At 55.5% G+C, this 14,012-nt stretch overlaps 1 protein-coding gene across 1 annotated transcript in view; it reads left to right on the forward strand.

The window, feature by feature from the left end:
* The window catches only part of Tecpr1 (tectonin beta-propeller repeat containing 1), a 30,409-nt gene extending 18,206 nt beyond the window's left edge, over positions 1 to 12,203 (forward strand). Inside the window, exons 15-25 of the mRNA XM_057764177.1 lie at positions 1,274 to 1,401; positions 2,474 to 2,576; positions 4,854 to 4,950; positions 5,073 to 5,152; positions 6,266 to 6,322; positions 6,995 to 7,175; positions 7,603 to 7,738; positions 8,634 to 8,726; positions 9,962 to 10,068; positions 10,186 to 10,305; positions 10,621 to 12,203. Of these exons, the coding sequence (XP_057620160.1) occupies positions 1,274 to 1,401; positions 2,474 to 2,576; positions 4,854 to 4,950; positions 5,073 to 5,152; positions 6,266 to 6,322; positions 6,995 to 7,175; positions 7,603 to 7,738; positions 8,634 to 8,726; positions 9,962 to 10,068; positions 10,186 to 10,305; positions 10,621 to 10,722 (1,204 nt within the window). The 3' untranslated portion in view covers positions 10,723 to 12,203. The remainder of the gene's footprint in view (positions 1 to 1,273; positions 1,402 to 2,473; positions 2,577 to 4,853; positions 4,951 to 5,072; positions 5,153 to 6,265; positions 6,323 to 6,994; positions 7,176 to 7,602; positions 7,739 to 8,633; positions 8,727 to 9,961; positions 10,069 to 10,185; positions 10,306 to 10,620) is intronic.
* Positions 12,204 to 14,012: the final 1,809 nt, after the last annotated feature.

Here is a 14,012-nt window from a genome sequence, read left to right on the forward strand (position 1 = left end):
TCACACCCCCACCCAGCCCTGAGGCCGCAGATCCTGTGTTTCTAGAAAGGGCTCCCCTAGCGGGACCTGAACCAACCTAGTACAGCTTCTTATTGACCAGCCAGAATAGTGGTTAGCTGTTTTCCTGGGCCCTGAGAACCCGCTGGGCCTGTTCAAGGCTGGGCTCGGAGCTCAGTGGTGAGCTGGGGTACTTGGAGTGTGGCGAATGGGATCTGGTCCCACCCAATGGGCTTCTGAGGCAGAGAAACCACATCTCCCTCACCAGACCTGAACCTGGTGGCTCAGTCCCTTTCCAGTCTGCTGAGACCCTGTAGTGTGGACGCCCTGGAACTAGAGAGGACAGGGAGGAGCTTGGAGTGTCTAAGGGTGGAAGTCTTGGGGGTGGGGCAGAGAGACTCTTGGGAGAGTGAGGATGGGCTCCCATTGCCTTTAGATATACAGGACCCCAGAGCAGGGGCTTCTCTGTTGGGGTCTTTAAAGCCATGGAGGGGGTAGGACACCGAGTATTTCAGTTGTCAGACTATTTGCCTCGAATGTAGGAACCTCAGGTTCAACCCTCAGTACCCCATATACCTAGTATGGCTGCACGTGCCTTTAGCCCCAGCACTCAGAGGTGGAAGCAGGAGGATCAAAAGTCCAGGGTTATACTTGGCTGCATAGTGAGTCTGCGGCCATCCTGGGATCCGTGAGACATGATGCAGAGGTTCTGAAGGGACAGGGAGGAAGAGGATGGGTGAGGACTGCCGGGGAAGCCCCGGACTCCCTTCTCAGTGACCACAGCCCCGCCCAGGAATCATAGACCTAATGTCCCATGGGTAGCCAATGCAGAAAACCAACCCACCTTCCTGCTTTGGAGGCGGCTGTCCCCAGGTAGCCTCCCTAGGATGGCTTGGAAGCCAGCTGGCCACATTGTTCCTTGCACAGAGGATTAAATGGCACGTTCCCTGCTCTTTGCCATGACATTTAAGCCTGGCTGCACCTAGCACACTGTGACCAACCCCAACTCTACTTCCCAGCTCCGAGAAGGGAGCGTTGTGAATTAGATTACTGAGCCCTGTCCCATGGCCAGTGTGGCCAAGGGGTGAGGGGGACAGGGTGAGCTCCTAGGGACACCCTGTCTCTCGTATGCCACTCCGTGCCCTCTCTGGAATTGGTTAACTCAAACAGCCAAGTGGTTGTCTGTTGTACTGTATGGAGGCCTCAGACCTGTAGTATTTGGCCAAGCGAGAGCTGCTGGGTGATTGGGCTGAGTAGCTTTTTATCACCCTTCCAGGTTCTGGCGGCAGATGGGAGGCCACCTGCGGATTATAGAGGCCAACAGCCGAGGTGTAGTGTGGGGCATTGGCTATGACCACACAGCGTGGGTATACACAGGCGGCTATGGCGGAGGTTGCTTCCAAGGTGAGGGTAACCCAAAGCGCCTGAGGCTGGCAAGATCAGCTCCCCAAACCTTCTGACCATAACCTCCCTTAATCCCATCTGGCTACCCTTCCCAGTGCCCAGAGCTGCTGTCCCAGCTGGCTGACATGTGACCTTCACCGCTGCCAGCCTCCACAGAGGGCAGTCCCAGGCCAATCTATGGCACTTGAGAACCCAGAGAGAGGGCCTGGCCTCTGAGATGCCCTCAGGGACTCCACCAGCAGAGCAGATGAACTTGAAGGTTCTAGAACAGCAGCTGTCAAGGTCCTCTAGTATGCTCAGCACCTCATTTCATAGATGAACTCACAGAGTACTTTGGGGTAGCCCTAGAACCCATGCTCCCGGATTGTGCCAAATTCCAGAGTCCTTAAGGAAAGTGAGTCGTCTCCACCAATGGAGTCTCCAAGTTGAGGGTGGGAAGTTGAGACAAAAGAGAATTCTGAGGCGTTTTCTATGCCACGGCCCCGACACCCCATGGTGGAGAAGCAGCTGACCCTGGAGAACTGGAGAACTGTAGTTCACCAAGACCACAGGAACCTCCAACCTCACAGGCCAAAGAACGTCCCTGAGCTTGAGGCAGGGATGACTCTGGTCTCTGCTCTGTCTTTGAGGTCATCCAGACTCACAGAGGTCATATATGTGGGCCAAGGTAGCTTTGCTAATAAGGTGAGCCTGGCAGGAACCTGCTTGGACAAGACAGGAAGACAACGGGGCAACGGGGTCTCTAAGAATGGAGGGGGCCGGGTGTGCTGTGGCCCTGCCATGGGAAACAGAGGCCGGCAGATCTCTGTGCATTCGAGGCCGATCTGGGACATACAGCGAGGCCCTGTCGCAGATCTCTCCCATGGAACCTATGCGGTCCCAGAGGAATTGGGAACACAAAGGAGATAGAAACCCAAGCGAGGCTGGTCTCTTTGAGATCAAATAACCCAGCTCAGCCTCCCTGGCTCTAATCTGTCCTCCCGACAGGTTTCAGACAGAAAGGCCAAGTCCCTGGCTGCAGCCTCAGGGCTACTGTGGCCTGGGCTTCAGTAGCCTCTTCTGTCTTCTGCAGGCCTGGCCAGCAGCACCAGCAACATTTACCCGCAGTCAGACGTGAAGAGTGTCTACATCTATGAGAACCAGCGTTGGAACCCTGTCACGGGCTATACCAGCAGGTGAGTGGTGGGGAAGCTGGGGGAAGGTGCTGTCTGGCCCAGGCCATAGCCCTGACAAAAGCTGAGTAGCAAAGTTTGGCATAGCCTGGAGGTCACTCGATGGTGTGTCTTTTTTAGGTGTGTGAGCGAGTGTGCGCATGTGTGTGCACATGTGTTCATGCAGAGCATGCACATGTTTGTGTGGGCACACGTGTATGTGGAAGCTCAGGTGTCATCTGCACCTCCCAGTGCTGGGATTTCGAGTACGGACCTCCGTACCCAGCGTGTTTTTTTTTGTTTTCTCTCTTTCTCAGATTTATTTTACTTTTAAATGTGTGCGTGTGCATGTGCAAACACGCACAAGTTTGTGCACATGAGCAGGTAGGTGTCCATGGAGGCCAGAAGAGTGCTGAACCCGTAGAGCAGGACTTGCAGGCTGTTGTGATCTCCTAACATGGGTGCTGGGAACTGAACTCAGGGCCTCAGCCAGAGCAATAGGAGCTCATAATCCCTGAGCTGTTTCAGCCCCTGCCCAACTTTGTATATGGGTTCTGTGGATTGAAACTGAGTCCTCAGGCTTGCAAGGAAGTCTTTTACCAGCTGTTTCCATGGACTCTCCTTTCTTCTCAAACCCTGTCTCTATAGAAAGATGGCTCCGGGGGTGGGGTGGGGGTGGAGTGCATCTGGCCAAAGGCCTGAGTTTGTTCACTGCATGAACGGCTACTAACGTGGCCTCCAATACTCCAGCTCCAGGGGATCTGACGCTCTCTTCTGGCCTTTGGAGGCACCTACACCTACACAACTACATGGCACAATCACACACAGACACACACAAACACATACATAACTTTTTCTTGGTTTTTCAAGACAGAGTTTCTCTGTGTAGCCCTGGCTGTCCTGGAACTCACTCTGTAGACCAGGCTGGCCTCAAACTCACAGAGCTTCACCTGCCTCTGCCTCCTGAGTGCTGGGATTAAAGGTGTGCACCACCACACCTGACTGGGAATACATTTTTTTACATTTTTACCTTAAACCTTTGGAACTGGGTCCAGTGAGTGACTCCTGCCTTGTAGTCCAGAACTCAGGAAGCTGAGGCAGAAGGATCTTGTAAGTTCAGGACAGCTTTGGCCACCTCGTGTGGTCCATGACTATAAAGTGAGAGACTATCTCACGACACAACCAAACCAAACCCTTTTGGGAAACCCTAGTAGTGGGCAGTCACAGCTACCCAGATCACCACAGCTACCCAGATCACCACAGCTCCCCAGATCACCACAGCTACCCAGATCACTCAGTGATTGCCACACCAAAGCCGGCACAGGCAGCTTGTGAATGAAGGAACACCATATAAAGCTGACAAGTGGACACTGAAATTTGAAGTCCTAGGGAACTGGAATTACAAATGTGTGCCACCGCCCAACTTTTTAACATGGGTCTTGGGGCTCAGTTCTTCATGCTTTCAGGGTGCATTCTTCGCTGACTGAGCCGTTATGTGCCCCTCCATCCCTAAAGTTTCTCTTCTTATGAGGATGCCTTTATTAACTTAATGGTCACTCTAATGCCATCACAAGTACCTGAAAGAAAGAAGAGAGAGCCAGGCAGTGGTGGTGCACGCCTTTAATCCCAGCACTCAGGAGGCAGAGGCAGACGGATCTCTGAGTTCGAGGCCAGCCTGGTCTACAAGAGCTAGTTCCAGGACAGGTTCCAAAGCTACAGAGAAACCCTATCTCAAAAAACAAAACAAAACAAACAAAAAACAATAGATCTTGACTCTGACTGCACATTAGGTTAGAGCCTTCATGGTCTAAGTAAACCGGAGATGCTCAGAAGGGCTTTGATTGATCTCCTCGGTGTCTCTCAGTCTAAGCAAGGTAGCAAGATTAATCATCAGCCAGGCTACACAGAGAAACCAACAGAAAAGGTTAGCCATCATTTCCGTCTAAGGTCCCATCCGTGGGTACTGACTGAGGGATGTAACAATGCAACATCTCGTGGTTTGGGGCACAACTATTTAGGCCATAGCCTGAGGGAAAGAGAGCCAACTCCCAGACCACACGGTGAGCCATGGCCTCTGTAGATGGCCCAGGCCCTGTGGTAACACAAGGTGATCTCAGTTAGTCTCCCTGCCCTGGGACAATTCTGGTTTTGTCCGCCATCCTTGGTGTGTGAGTGGGTCTAGAGGTGGCTTGTTCAGGGGTTCTGCCATGTCCCCAGCGGGAGTGAGCCCATTACCGGGAGCGGCTGCGCAGAGCGGCTGCTCGGAGTCCTCTCTCACCCTACATCTGTGTCCTACTGCAGGGGTCTGCCCACCGACCGGTATATGTGGAGTGACGCCACGGGGCTGCAGGAGTGCACCAAGGCTAGCACGAAGCCGCCGTCCCTGCAGTGGACTTGGGTGAGTCCTGCCTCCTGTGTGTGCAGGGTCTGCTGGCCCTGCCCCCCATTTCCCAGGTTTCTACTGGTCTGTGGGTTTTGAGGGAGGGCGTCTCCCGTTCATCCTGACTCACTCTTCCCCAGGTCTCTGACTGGTATGTGGACTTCAGTGTCCCTGGTGGCACCGATCAGGAAGGATGGCAGTATGCCAGCGACTTCCCTGCGTAAGCATCTCCCTGAGCCTCTGGGGCTGGGACCCCTTGCCACGCGACCTCTGCCCCAGCCTGGCTGAGTAGCAGAACCCACCCCAATGTTGTTATCTCACCTACTTCAGGGTCAGGGTAGGAGGGACCATGGGGAGCGCTGCCTGTACCCCTGGTTGTAGTCCATGGCTTTGCCCCTGCTGTGCCAGGTCTGAAGGCTCAGACAAGGCCCAAGAGACTCATGGGGGACAAGGCGAACCTTGGAGTCCACTGGGGAGTCTGGGGAGTTATAGGCCAGGCCCTGAGTGACGGGGGATGGGAGGGGCAGCATGAGGGGGAGCATACTGCTGAGGGGGCAGTCGGAGTCCTGGGAGTGAGGCCAGCGCCATCCTGGGAAGCCAGGTGGTCTCTTAGGCTTGGGAGGTGCCTCAGGTGGTAAAGGGCTTGCCTTGCCGACACGGCACCTGGGTTTGACCCTACAACCCACTCACACACGTGTAATTCCAGCTCTGGGGAGGCGAGACAGGAGGATCCCCGCGGCCCACTAGTGAGCCTTCCCTATCTCAAAGATGTCGGGGTTGCGGGAAGCAGAAAGCGCCCAGTGAATGACAGCCAAGATTATCCTCCGGCCTCCGTGTGCCCATACAAAGTCAGGACTGGGGAATCATACTGTATTGGGAGCCTCCGAGGCTGGCTCAGGCCCCTCAGTGCAGATGTCCAAACAGAACAGTGAACCAGAAGGACCTAAGCCAGGGCCCCAGCAGGATGGCTTCTGAGCAGACTCAGGGTGAGAGTCCAGGTCATCCCCTCAGGCGGCAGTGAGGCCTCTCAGACTGACTCTCCAGCCCTCAACTAGACCAAAGGCTCCCATTTCCCAAACACACTCTGCTAGTGCAGGGGAGAGAACAGGCTGAGAGCCGCTGAGCCCACCCTCTGGACCGCTGCTGCCCTGCCCAGGCCTCGGTGGGGGGGGGCCCAAAGCTGCGGTTCAGCCCCAGCACACTGAGGCGGCGGCTGGAGAACTATCCTCTGCTCCTCCGCTTATGTGTCCTAGAGTTGGGTGTGTGTGTGCAGCGTCACTTTCTAGAAAGTTCCACGAAGTGATTGTGATCGCACCATTTCTTCCTCTTACAGCTCTTACCATGGCTACAAAACCATGAAGGATTTTGTCAGGAGAAGGTGCTGGGCCAGGTAAGAGACAGAACTGCAGGGTAGTAGGTTCAGGCCCCCTTTCTTCCTCTAGGTCCAGGGAAGGGGACGCTGGCTTCTCTCGAGCCAGATCTGCTGGCCCAGGAAAGAAGCAGGGAGGGAGGGAGGAAACCAGAGTCAAAGTAAATGTCAACCCAGGAAATGCCCCGGGCTCCCCGCGCTCTGCTTTCTGAAGTGTGTTCTGAAGAACAAATAAGAGAAATGTCACTGGCTGGGCTCTGCCCGTAGGTAGGAGGGAGAGCTGGGAGGAAGGGCAGGGGACAGGTAGGAGTCCATCATTGCCACCCGTTGGGTGCTCCGCCCCTGACCTAAGTCCAGGAGTCTGTGGTTCACCCCTAGCCCTGTCTGGGTTGTTTGTCTCGGCTTCTGCATGCTGGGCTGTGCCTGTGTCAGCAGCAGGCAGTGATGAGCAGTGGCATGGCCGTGGGTCTGCTGTCACACGGGCAGTGATGAGCACGGACGTGGCCCGGGCTCTGCTGTCACATGGGCAGTGATGAGCACAGACGTGGCCCGGGCTCTGCTGTTACACGGGCAGTGATGAGCAGGGACGTGGCCCGGGCTCTGCTGTCACACGGGCAGTGATGAGCAGGGACGTGGCCCCAGAACCTGCTGTCACAAGGATCCCTTGACTCAGGCTCATATTTCCCTGAACAGAAAATGCAAGCTGGTGACCAGTGGGCCGTGGCTGGAGGTGGCCCCTATTGCCCTGGGCGATGTGTCCATCATCCCAGAGAGTGCGCGTGCGGATGGGCGAGGACACAACATTGCACTGTGGGCTGTCAGTGACAAGGGGGATGTCCTGTGCCGCCTGGGCGTATCCGAACTTAACCCCGCGGTGAGCACCAGTCTTCTGATCATCAGGATTCCCTTTTGAGAGGCACCTGGCCTGAGGTTTCCCCAGACCTGCCCAGAACGGGTCTCCATAGTGGGAAGGTGTCATACGTAATCCAAATGAGGCAGGTAGTGCCAAGGACACAGCTGGCATGGAGAGTCGCCATCTCTCCAGGCCTGGGAGTAAAGGGGGCAGGCAGCAGGGTCCAGGTGACATGGTGGCTTCTCAGCACCCTTGGTGACATGCACATGTTGTCATCTTTCCTTTGAGAGGCCTGGGTCGAGAGGCTCAGCAGTAGACCAAGGCAGACTGTAGCTAGGCAAGGTCAGACCACCCTGGACACCCCCGGGCAGGCTTAGGTGCCTCGGAGGAGGAGGCCAAGGTGGTCCCACTGGCCCCTGAGCCGTCTCCCTCACCCTTCCCTCTCCAGGGTTCCTCCTGGCTACATGTTGGCACTGACCAGCCCTTCGCCTCTGTCTCCATCGGGGCCTGCTATCAGGTGTGGGCCGTGGCTAGGGATGGCTCTGCATTCTACCGGGGCTCTGTGTCTCCCTCTCAGCCAGCTGGTGAGTGGCGCCCACCTCCCACCTCTAGCCCCATTCCGATGGAGTATGGGAAGGAAGTTTCCCGTTAAGATGGTGGGTGGGGGCTGGAGAGATGGCTCAGAGGTTAACACTGACTGCCCTTCCAGAGGTCCTGAGCTCAACTCCCAGCAACCACATGGTGACTCACAACCATCTATAATGAGATCTGGTGCCCTCTTCTAGTCTGCAGGCATACATGCAGACAGAATACTGTATACATAATTTTTTTTTTTTTTGGTTTTTCGAGACAGGGTTTCTCTGTGGTTTTGGAGCCTGTCCTGGAACTAGCTCTTGTAGACCAGACTGGTCTCGAACTCACAGAGATCCGCCTGCCTCTGCCTCCCGAGTGCTGGGATTAAAGGCGTGCGCCACCACCGCCCGGCCATAATTTTTTTTAAAAAACGAAAACTTTAAAAAATAAAAAAGCCGGGCGGTGGTGGCGCACACCTTTAATCCCAGCACCCGGGAGGCAGAGGCAGGCAGACCTCTGTGAGTTCAAGGCCAGCCTGGTCTACAAGAGCTAGTTCCAGGACAGGCTCCAAAACTACAGAGAAACCCTGTCTTGAAAAAAAACAAAACAAAACAAAACAAAACAAAAAAGATGGTGGGTAGGTCTCTTATTTATCAGAACACAGGTTGGACCCCAGAGGACCCTGGGCAAACCTGGGATACCGGGTGAGTGGCAGAGCCTGAGGTGGCCTTCCGTGACCCCCAGCTCACACACTGAGCCCAGCCACACATTTGTTCAGTTGGAGTTGAAGTCTGGCTGCAAGGTCTCAGCCTGCTGTGAGCTTCGGGGCACTAGACAGGCCTGGGCCTGGGCTCACAGGTGTGGGGAGTCTCCCAATAACCTCCTGAGTCAGCTTTCCCCTCACAGGTGACTGCTGGTACCACATCCCCTCTCCTCCCAAACAGAAGCTGACACAGGTGTCCGTGGGCCAGACATCAGTGTATGCCTTGGATGAAAACGGCAAGTCATTTGAGAGGCTGCATGGCCAGTGGGGAGGATGGGGTCCCAGGAGGGCCCCGCTATGATCACGACCAGGCCACCAGTAGACTGGAATGACATTCCTTCTCAAAGACCCTTTGGAAGTGTCCAGACCTTTCTGTGTTGTTTCCTTAGGGACAAGGAATTTTAGCCGTTAATGTCACCCTCCGGCACTGTGGTTACCATGGAGACAGGGCTCTGGCGCTCAGCCCAGTCTTCACCCCCAGGAGCCATGCGGGCAGGGTCTGGACCAAGGCAATCAGCAAAGCCCCTCGGATCCTGCATGAGGCCAGAAATGTCAGCTCAGAGCCAGTCTTGGTCTCTCCTCCAACTTACTCAGTTTGTGTGACCAGCCCCAGATGCATCTAGAGCATCATCTAGGAACGCCTGGGCGTGGAACAAGGAGCCCCATAGGCAGCACAGGGCCATTTCTGATCCCTGTGTCCCCTCTGACAGGGCCCTGGCTCATTCTTCTCAAGATCTTACTGATTGTCTTGATGAGATGGGCAGGAAAGGTGGAATCAAGACTTCGGAACACAGGCCTGTAATCCTAGCACTGGGAGGCAGGAAGAGCAGAGTTCAGGCCATCCTCAATAAGTTCACATGAGACCCTGTCTCGAAAGCATGAAGACAGGCGTGGTAGAGCGTGCCTTTGAAGCTCTGTCCTGGAAAGGCTGCGTCAAAAGGATCATTTTGAGGGTGTCCTGAGCTACATAGTGCGATCCCATCTCTGAAACCCTGGAGAAAACACCTAGCACAGTCAGTAGGGCACCTGCCTCACACACACAAAATACCACACGCTGCAGGTGTGGTTTGTGCACCAGTGATCCCAGGATTGGGCAGTGGAGGCAGCAGGATCGGGAGTTCAAAGCTAGCCTGGGCTACTTGAGGCTCTGAAAAAGAAAAGAAAACAAAAACAGTCTTGGAGCCCAGGGGTTAGATCCAGATCCGGTTTTCTTTTTATTTGCTTAAAACATTCTTTGTCCTTGGCTTCTCCCTCAGAGCGGCTGAGGCTGTCAGCTCCAAGAGGCACAATGAGACGATTATGAAGCCTAGCACACAGAGAGACAGGGTTGGCTATGGCCCAGGCTCCTGGCTGTGGGTCATCAAGAGCCCTTGGGTGTGAAGGATTAGAGGGGGAGTTGGGGTTGACCCCACAGCATGCCAACATGGGCCAAAAAGACTTTGCTGATGACCTTGGCTGCTTCTCCGTCCAGGGAACCTGTGGTACCGAGCAGGGATCACCCCCAGCTATCCGCAAGGCTCCAGTTGGGAACACGTGTCTAACAATGTACGCAAAGTGTCTGTGGGGCCGCTGGACCAGGTGAGGGGACAGCGGGTGACTGGCAGTGGGGACGAGGGTGCTCCTCCCTGGTCTATCTCCTGTTCCCAGCTGACCCTGTACAGCTGGGCCAGCAGCTCCAACCAGGTTCTGTTCCAGGTCTGGGTGATTGCCAACAAAGTCCAGGGGAGCCATGGCCTGAGCAGGGGGACAGTGTGCCGTCGCATGGGAGTCCAGCCTCGGGAACCCAAGGGGCAGGGCTGGGACTATGGCATTGGAGTGAGTACACTGGCCATCTGGGACGGTTTTGTGGCACTGTGTGCACCAGACTCGACTTGTGGGCTGGTGGGAGAGTCTTTTTTTTTTTTTTTTTTTTTTTTTTTGGTTTTTCGAGACAGGGTTTCTCTGTGGTTTTGGAGCCTGTCCTGGAACTAGCTCTTGTAGACCAGGCTGGTCTCGAACTCACAGAGATCCGCCTGCCTCTGCCTCCCGAGTGCTGGGATTAAAGGCGTGCGCCACCACCGCCCGGCAGGTGGGAGAGTCTTGGGGAGAAAGAATACTTGGGTTCTAAGTGACATGACTTTCTGCTTGTAGGGAGGCTGGGACCACATCTCGGTCCGGGCCAATGCCACCATGGTACCCAGGAACGTGTCCAGGGAACAGGAGGCCCATGGGCAAGGTCCCGTTTACTGCTGAGGCCTCTCCTCACCCGGAGGCAAGGATGGTTGGAGCCTGAAGGACAAGAACCGAGCCTTTCTTGTGTCGTATGAGAGGGCATCACCCAGGCCCACACACGTTCAGGGAGTCAGGCCCAAGTCGGCTATTTCTGAAGCACTGACAGAACGCCCGGAGATGTGAAACCGCGAGCACGCCCACGCGTGTTGCAGTCTGTGAAGGATGCTGTGGGGGAGGAGTCGAGACGACTACTGCCTGCGCCCTCCGCCCTGCGCCCTGTGCCCTCCGCCCTGCGCCCTGCGCCCTCAGCCCTGCGCCCTCAGCCCTGGTCCCTCCGTGCTAGGCCTCCCAGCTTTCTAGGCCAGAAGCACGGAGCCCTCCAGAAATTCTGGCCCTAGAGAGGCAGATCTGAGGAGGGGCCTTCCTCATCACCCCCAAGTCACCCCCAGGAGAAACAGCCGTGAGGCTCAGGTCTATAAACTTCAGTCTGCGGTCATCCCTTAGCAGATTTTCCAAATGGGGTTTTTGCTTCAAAAATTAAGCAAAGGAGTTGGGCTTAGTGGCTGATGCCTAAATGCCTGGACTCAGGAGACTCAGGCAGGAAGATTGTGAGTTTGAGACTGCCCAGGACTACATAGCAAGACTGTCACAAGTAAACAAACATCCAGATAAGTAAAGCAGGCGTGGTGGCGCATGCCTGTAATCCCAGGACTCAAAAGGCCAGGAGCCTGGGCTACATGAGACCCTGCCTCAGGAACCAGGTGGGTCCTGTCCTGGTTTGGGATCCCTCCTGGGGTGCACTGTAAGGTAGTTTCCATGTAGAGAATCACCACCATGAACCCCGGTTTAGCCCCTTTCAGATGTGGGGGCAGGGCGGCCAGGCCTGGGTGAAGGCCTGTGCTTTGTGGAGGGGTGTGGCCGGAGCCTCAGCCTGTCCTGTGACCCAGGGCCGGGCAGAAGGCCCCTGCTGACCTGAGACAGGAGTTCCAGACTGCCCAGCATGGCCTACCGCTGGCCCCGGCACGAGTGTGTGCTGGCAGGTGGTGTCTCGTGTTTCAGACGCTGCCCAGGAGGTGCCAGAGCCCCATCTCTGTTCATTTTGAGCCAGGACAGGCTGACCCCTAACCGGTTTACCCTGGAATCCTCCGTGTGATGTCATGGTCAGGAAGGGTCACATCCTACATGAGGGGTGTCCCCAGAAGCTAAGAGGAAACTACACCAGGGCCCCATCCCAAGGACACCTGAGGAATCCCATGTCCTCAGCACTTCCAGAGGTGGGAGCAGACACACCACTGTGCAGAGAGGTGTTCGAGGGGTCACTTCCCGTCTGCATGCCAGAGTCAGGGTTCCCGTGTGTTCCTCAGCAGCTGTGACCTGCCACTCTGCCCGCTAGCCAGGGTGACACATCCTTCGCTGCTCAGCACCAGCTGTTCCCCCCTCAGTGACACCAAATCGTCTCAGCTCCTCAGATGTTCTATTTAATAAAAATTTATACAACGGCATGACTGACGTCTTTTTATTAGGATCTGGATTAAAAGGCACAGGTCTCCAGGACCGAAGCTCGGTGGCAGCAGGATCTTTTCATTGAAGATACGGCTGGCGATTTCATTAGTACTTCAAGGGAACCATTAGGGGGAAAAGCCAGTTCAGGTCACTTACGGAATATTTCACCGCAGTGACGGGCAGGGCGCAGGCCGTTCTCTTCATCTTGGCTTTTTCCAGACAGGTCACATTCCGCGTTTCTCTGCCAGTGTTGATGGGACGCTGGTCAGCTCTGGTGGGTCCACAGTCCAGGCGGCCCAGTTGGGGGCGGCTCCATCCCTCTTGTCCAGGATTTTGAGTAAAATTAGCTCCATTACCCAGCAGGAATGAAGAGACCAGGCCTTGGGTGTCGGTCATTTGTTAGAAAGCTTGCCAAAGATGCCACAAGCCCTGGGTTCAGTCCCCAGGGCTGCCCAAACTGGGTGCAGGGGGTACATGTCTATAGTCAGTCCCAACACAAGAGGTAGAGGCAGGAGGATCAAAAGTTCATCTTCCTTCACTACATAGCAAGTTGGAGGTCAACCTAGACTACGTGAGACCTGTCTTTAAAACAAACAAAAACAGACAAGCCTGGGCTTGAGACAGGGAGACAGACCAACAGACCTTATTGGCATCACAGACTTGCCCCCTAGCCTCCCAAGGGACATATAGGTCCTGTCTGTCACCCCTCTGGGAAGCAGGGGGTGGTGTGAGTGCCAGCTCGTGGGACACAAAGCCACCAGGCTGTAGCCCTGCAAGGCGGTGCCCTTGGACAGCCCTAGGCTGTAGGCAGGCCTGAGGGCAGAAGTTTGGCCAGACATCTTCCCTTCCTCGCTGTACTCCAGGCAAGGGCCAGCAAAAAGAGCTGCGCCCTGGCCTTGGCTCATCTGGAAGCCAGCCACTGGGTTTGTAGTGCTGTCCTATCGGCAGAGGCCTTTTGTGTTCCACGGGCAGGTCCCCCAGAGCAAGGGATATCTGGGCTCTGTCTTTCCAACTTGGAGTTGTGCCTGGCCTCGGCTCCCACTGGCAAACTCCCTAACCATTGACCTTTCCCAGTTCCCATCCCTGAATCACAGACACAAAGGCCTTCAGTCTACCCGACCTGTGATCTGTGAAGGGACCAGACCAAAATCAAGTCTCACTAGGATGGAGAAATCAACACCCCCAGGCCCAGTGTCACTATTAATTGTTTTGTGGGGTGCCAGTGCTGTCCCCCTATACCTATGTTCACAGTTCTTGAGAGGCTGAAGCAGGAGGACAGACCAAGCGCAAGTTCAAAACCAGCCTGGACTGCATAATTTGCGACCAACCTGAGCTACGCATTTTAGTGAGATTCCTGTCACTCGAAAGAAAGGGGGGAGGGCAAGGGCCCCAAGGAACTCCAGGACAGTTCTGGGCAGAGAGACAAGAGAGGAAGGAGAAGCCAGCAGCAGTTGACAGCAAAGTGGTGAAGCCTGGCAGAGCCAGTGGGGCAGGAACGCCCCACAGAAGGAAGCTGGGTTTGAGGCAGCTAGGTTGCCAACCACCCAGTCCTGGTTATTAGTGATCAGGCTGGGGGAGGGGCAAGCCTGTCACTCCAGCTTCCGCCTCAGAGAAAACACCAAGAGTACCAAGAGCTAAGTCCCACGAGCCTGTGAGAAAACACGTGGCTAGCCATACATCGGGGCAAAGGCCAGAGAATGAGCCCTACTAAGCATGGTGGTCCACCCCTGGAATAGGGGGGTGCGGATGTGGGAAGTCTGCAGAAGGCCCAGGGCAGGTCTATCTCTTCATAAAGACCCTACCTGGTC

Source organism: Chionomys nivalis, chromosome 3 (assembly GCF_950005125.1).
Source record: "Chionomys nivalis chromosome 3, mChiNiv1.1, whole genome shotgun sequence".
NCBI classification, from domain to species: Eukaryota; Metazoa; Chordata; class Mammalia; order Rodentia; family Cricetidae; genus Chionomys; species Chionomys nivalis.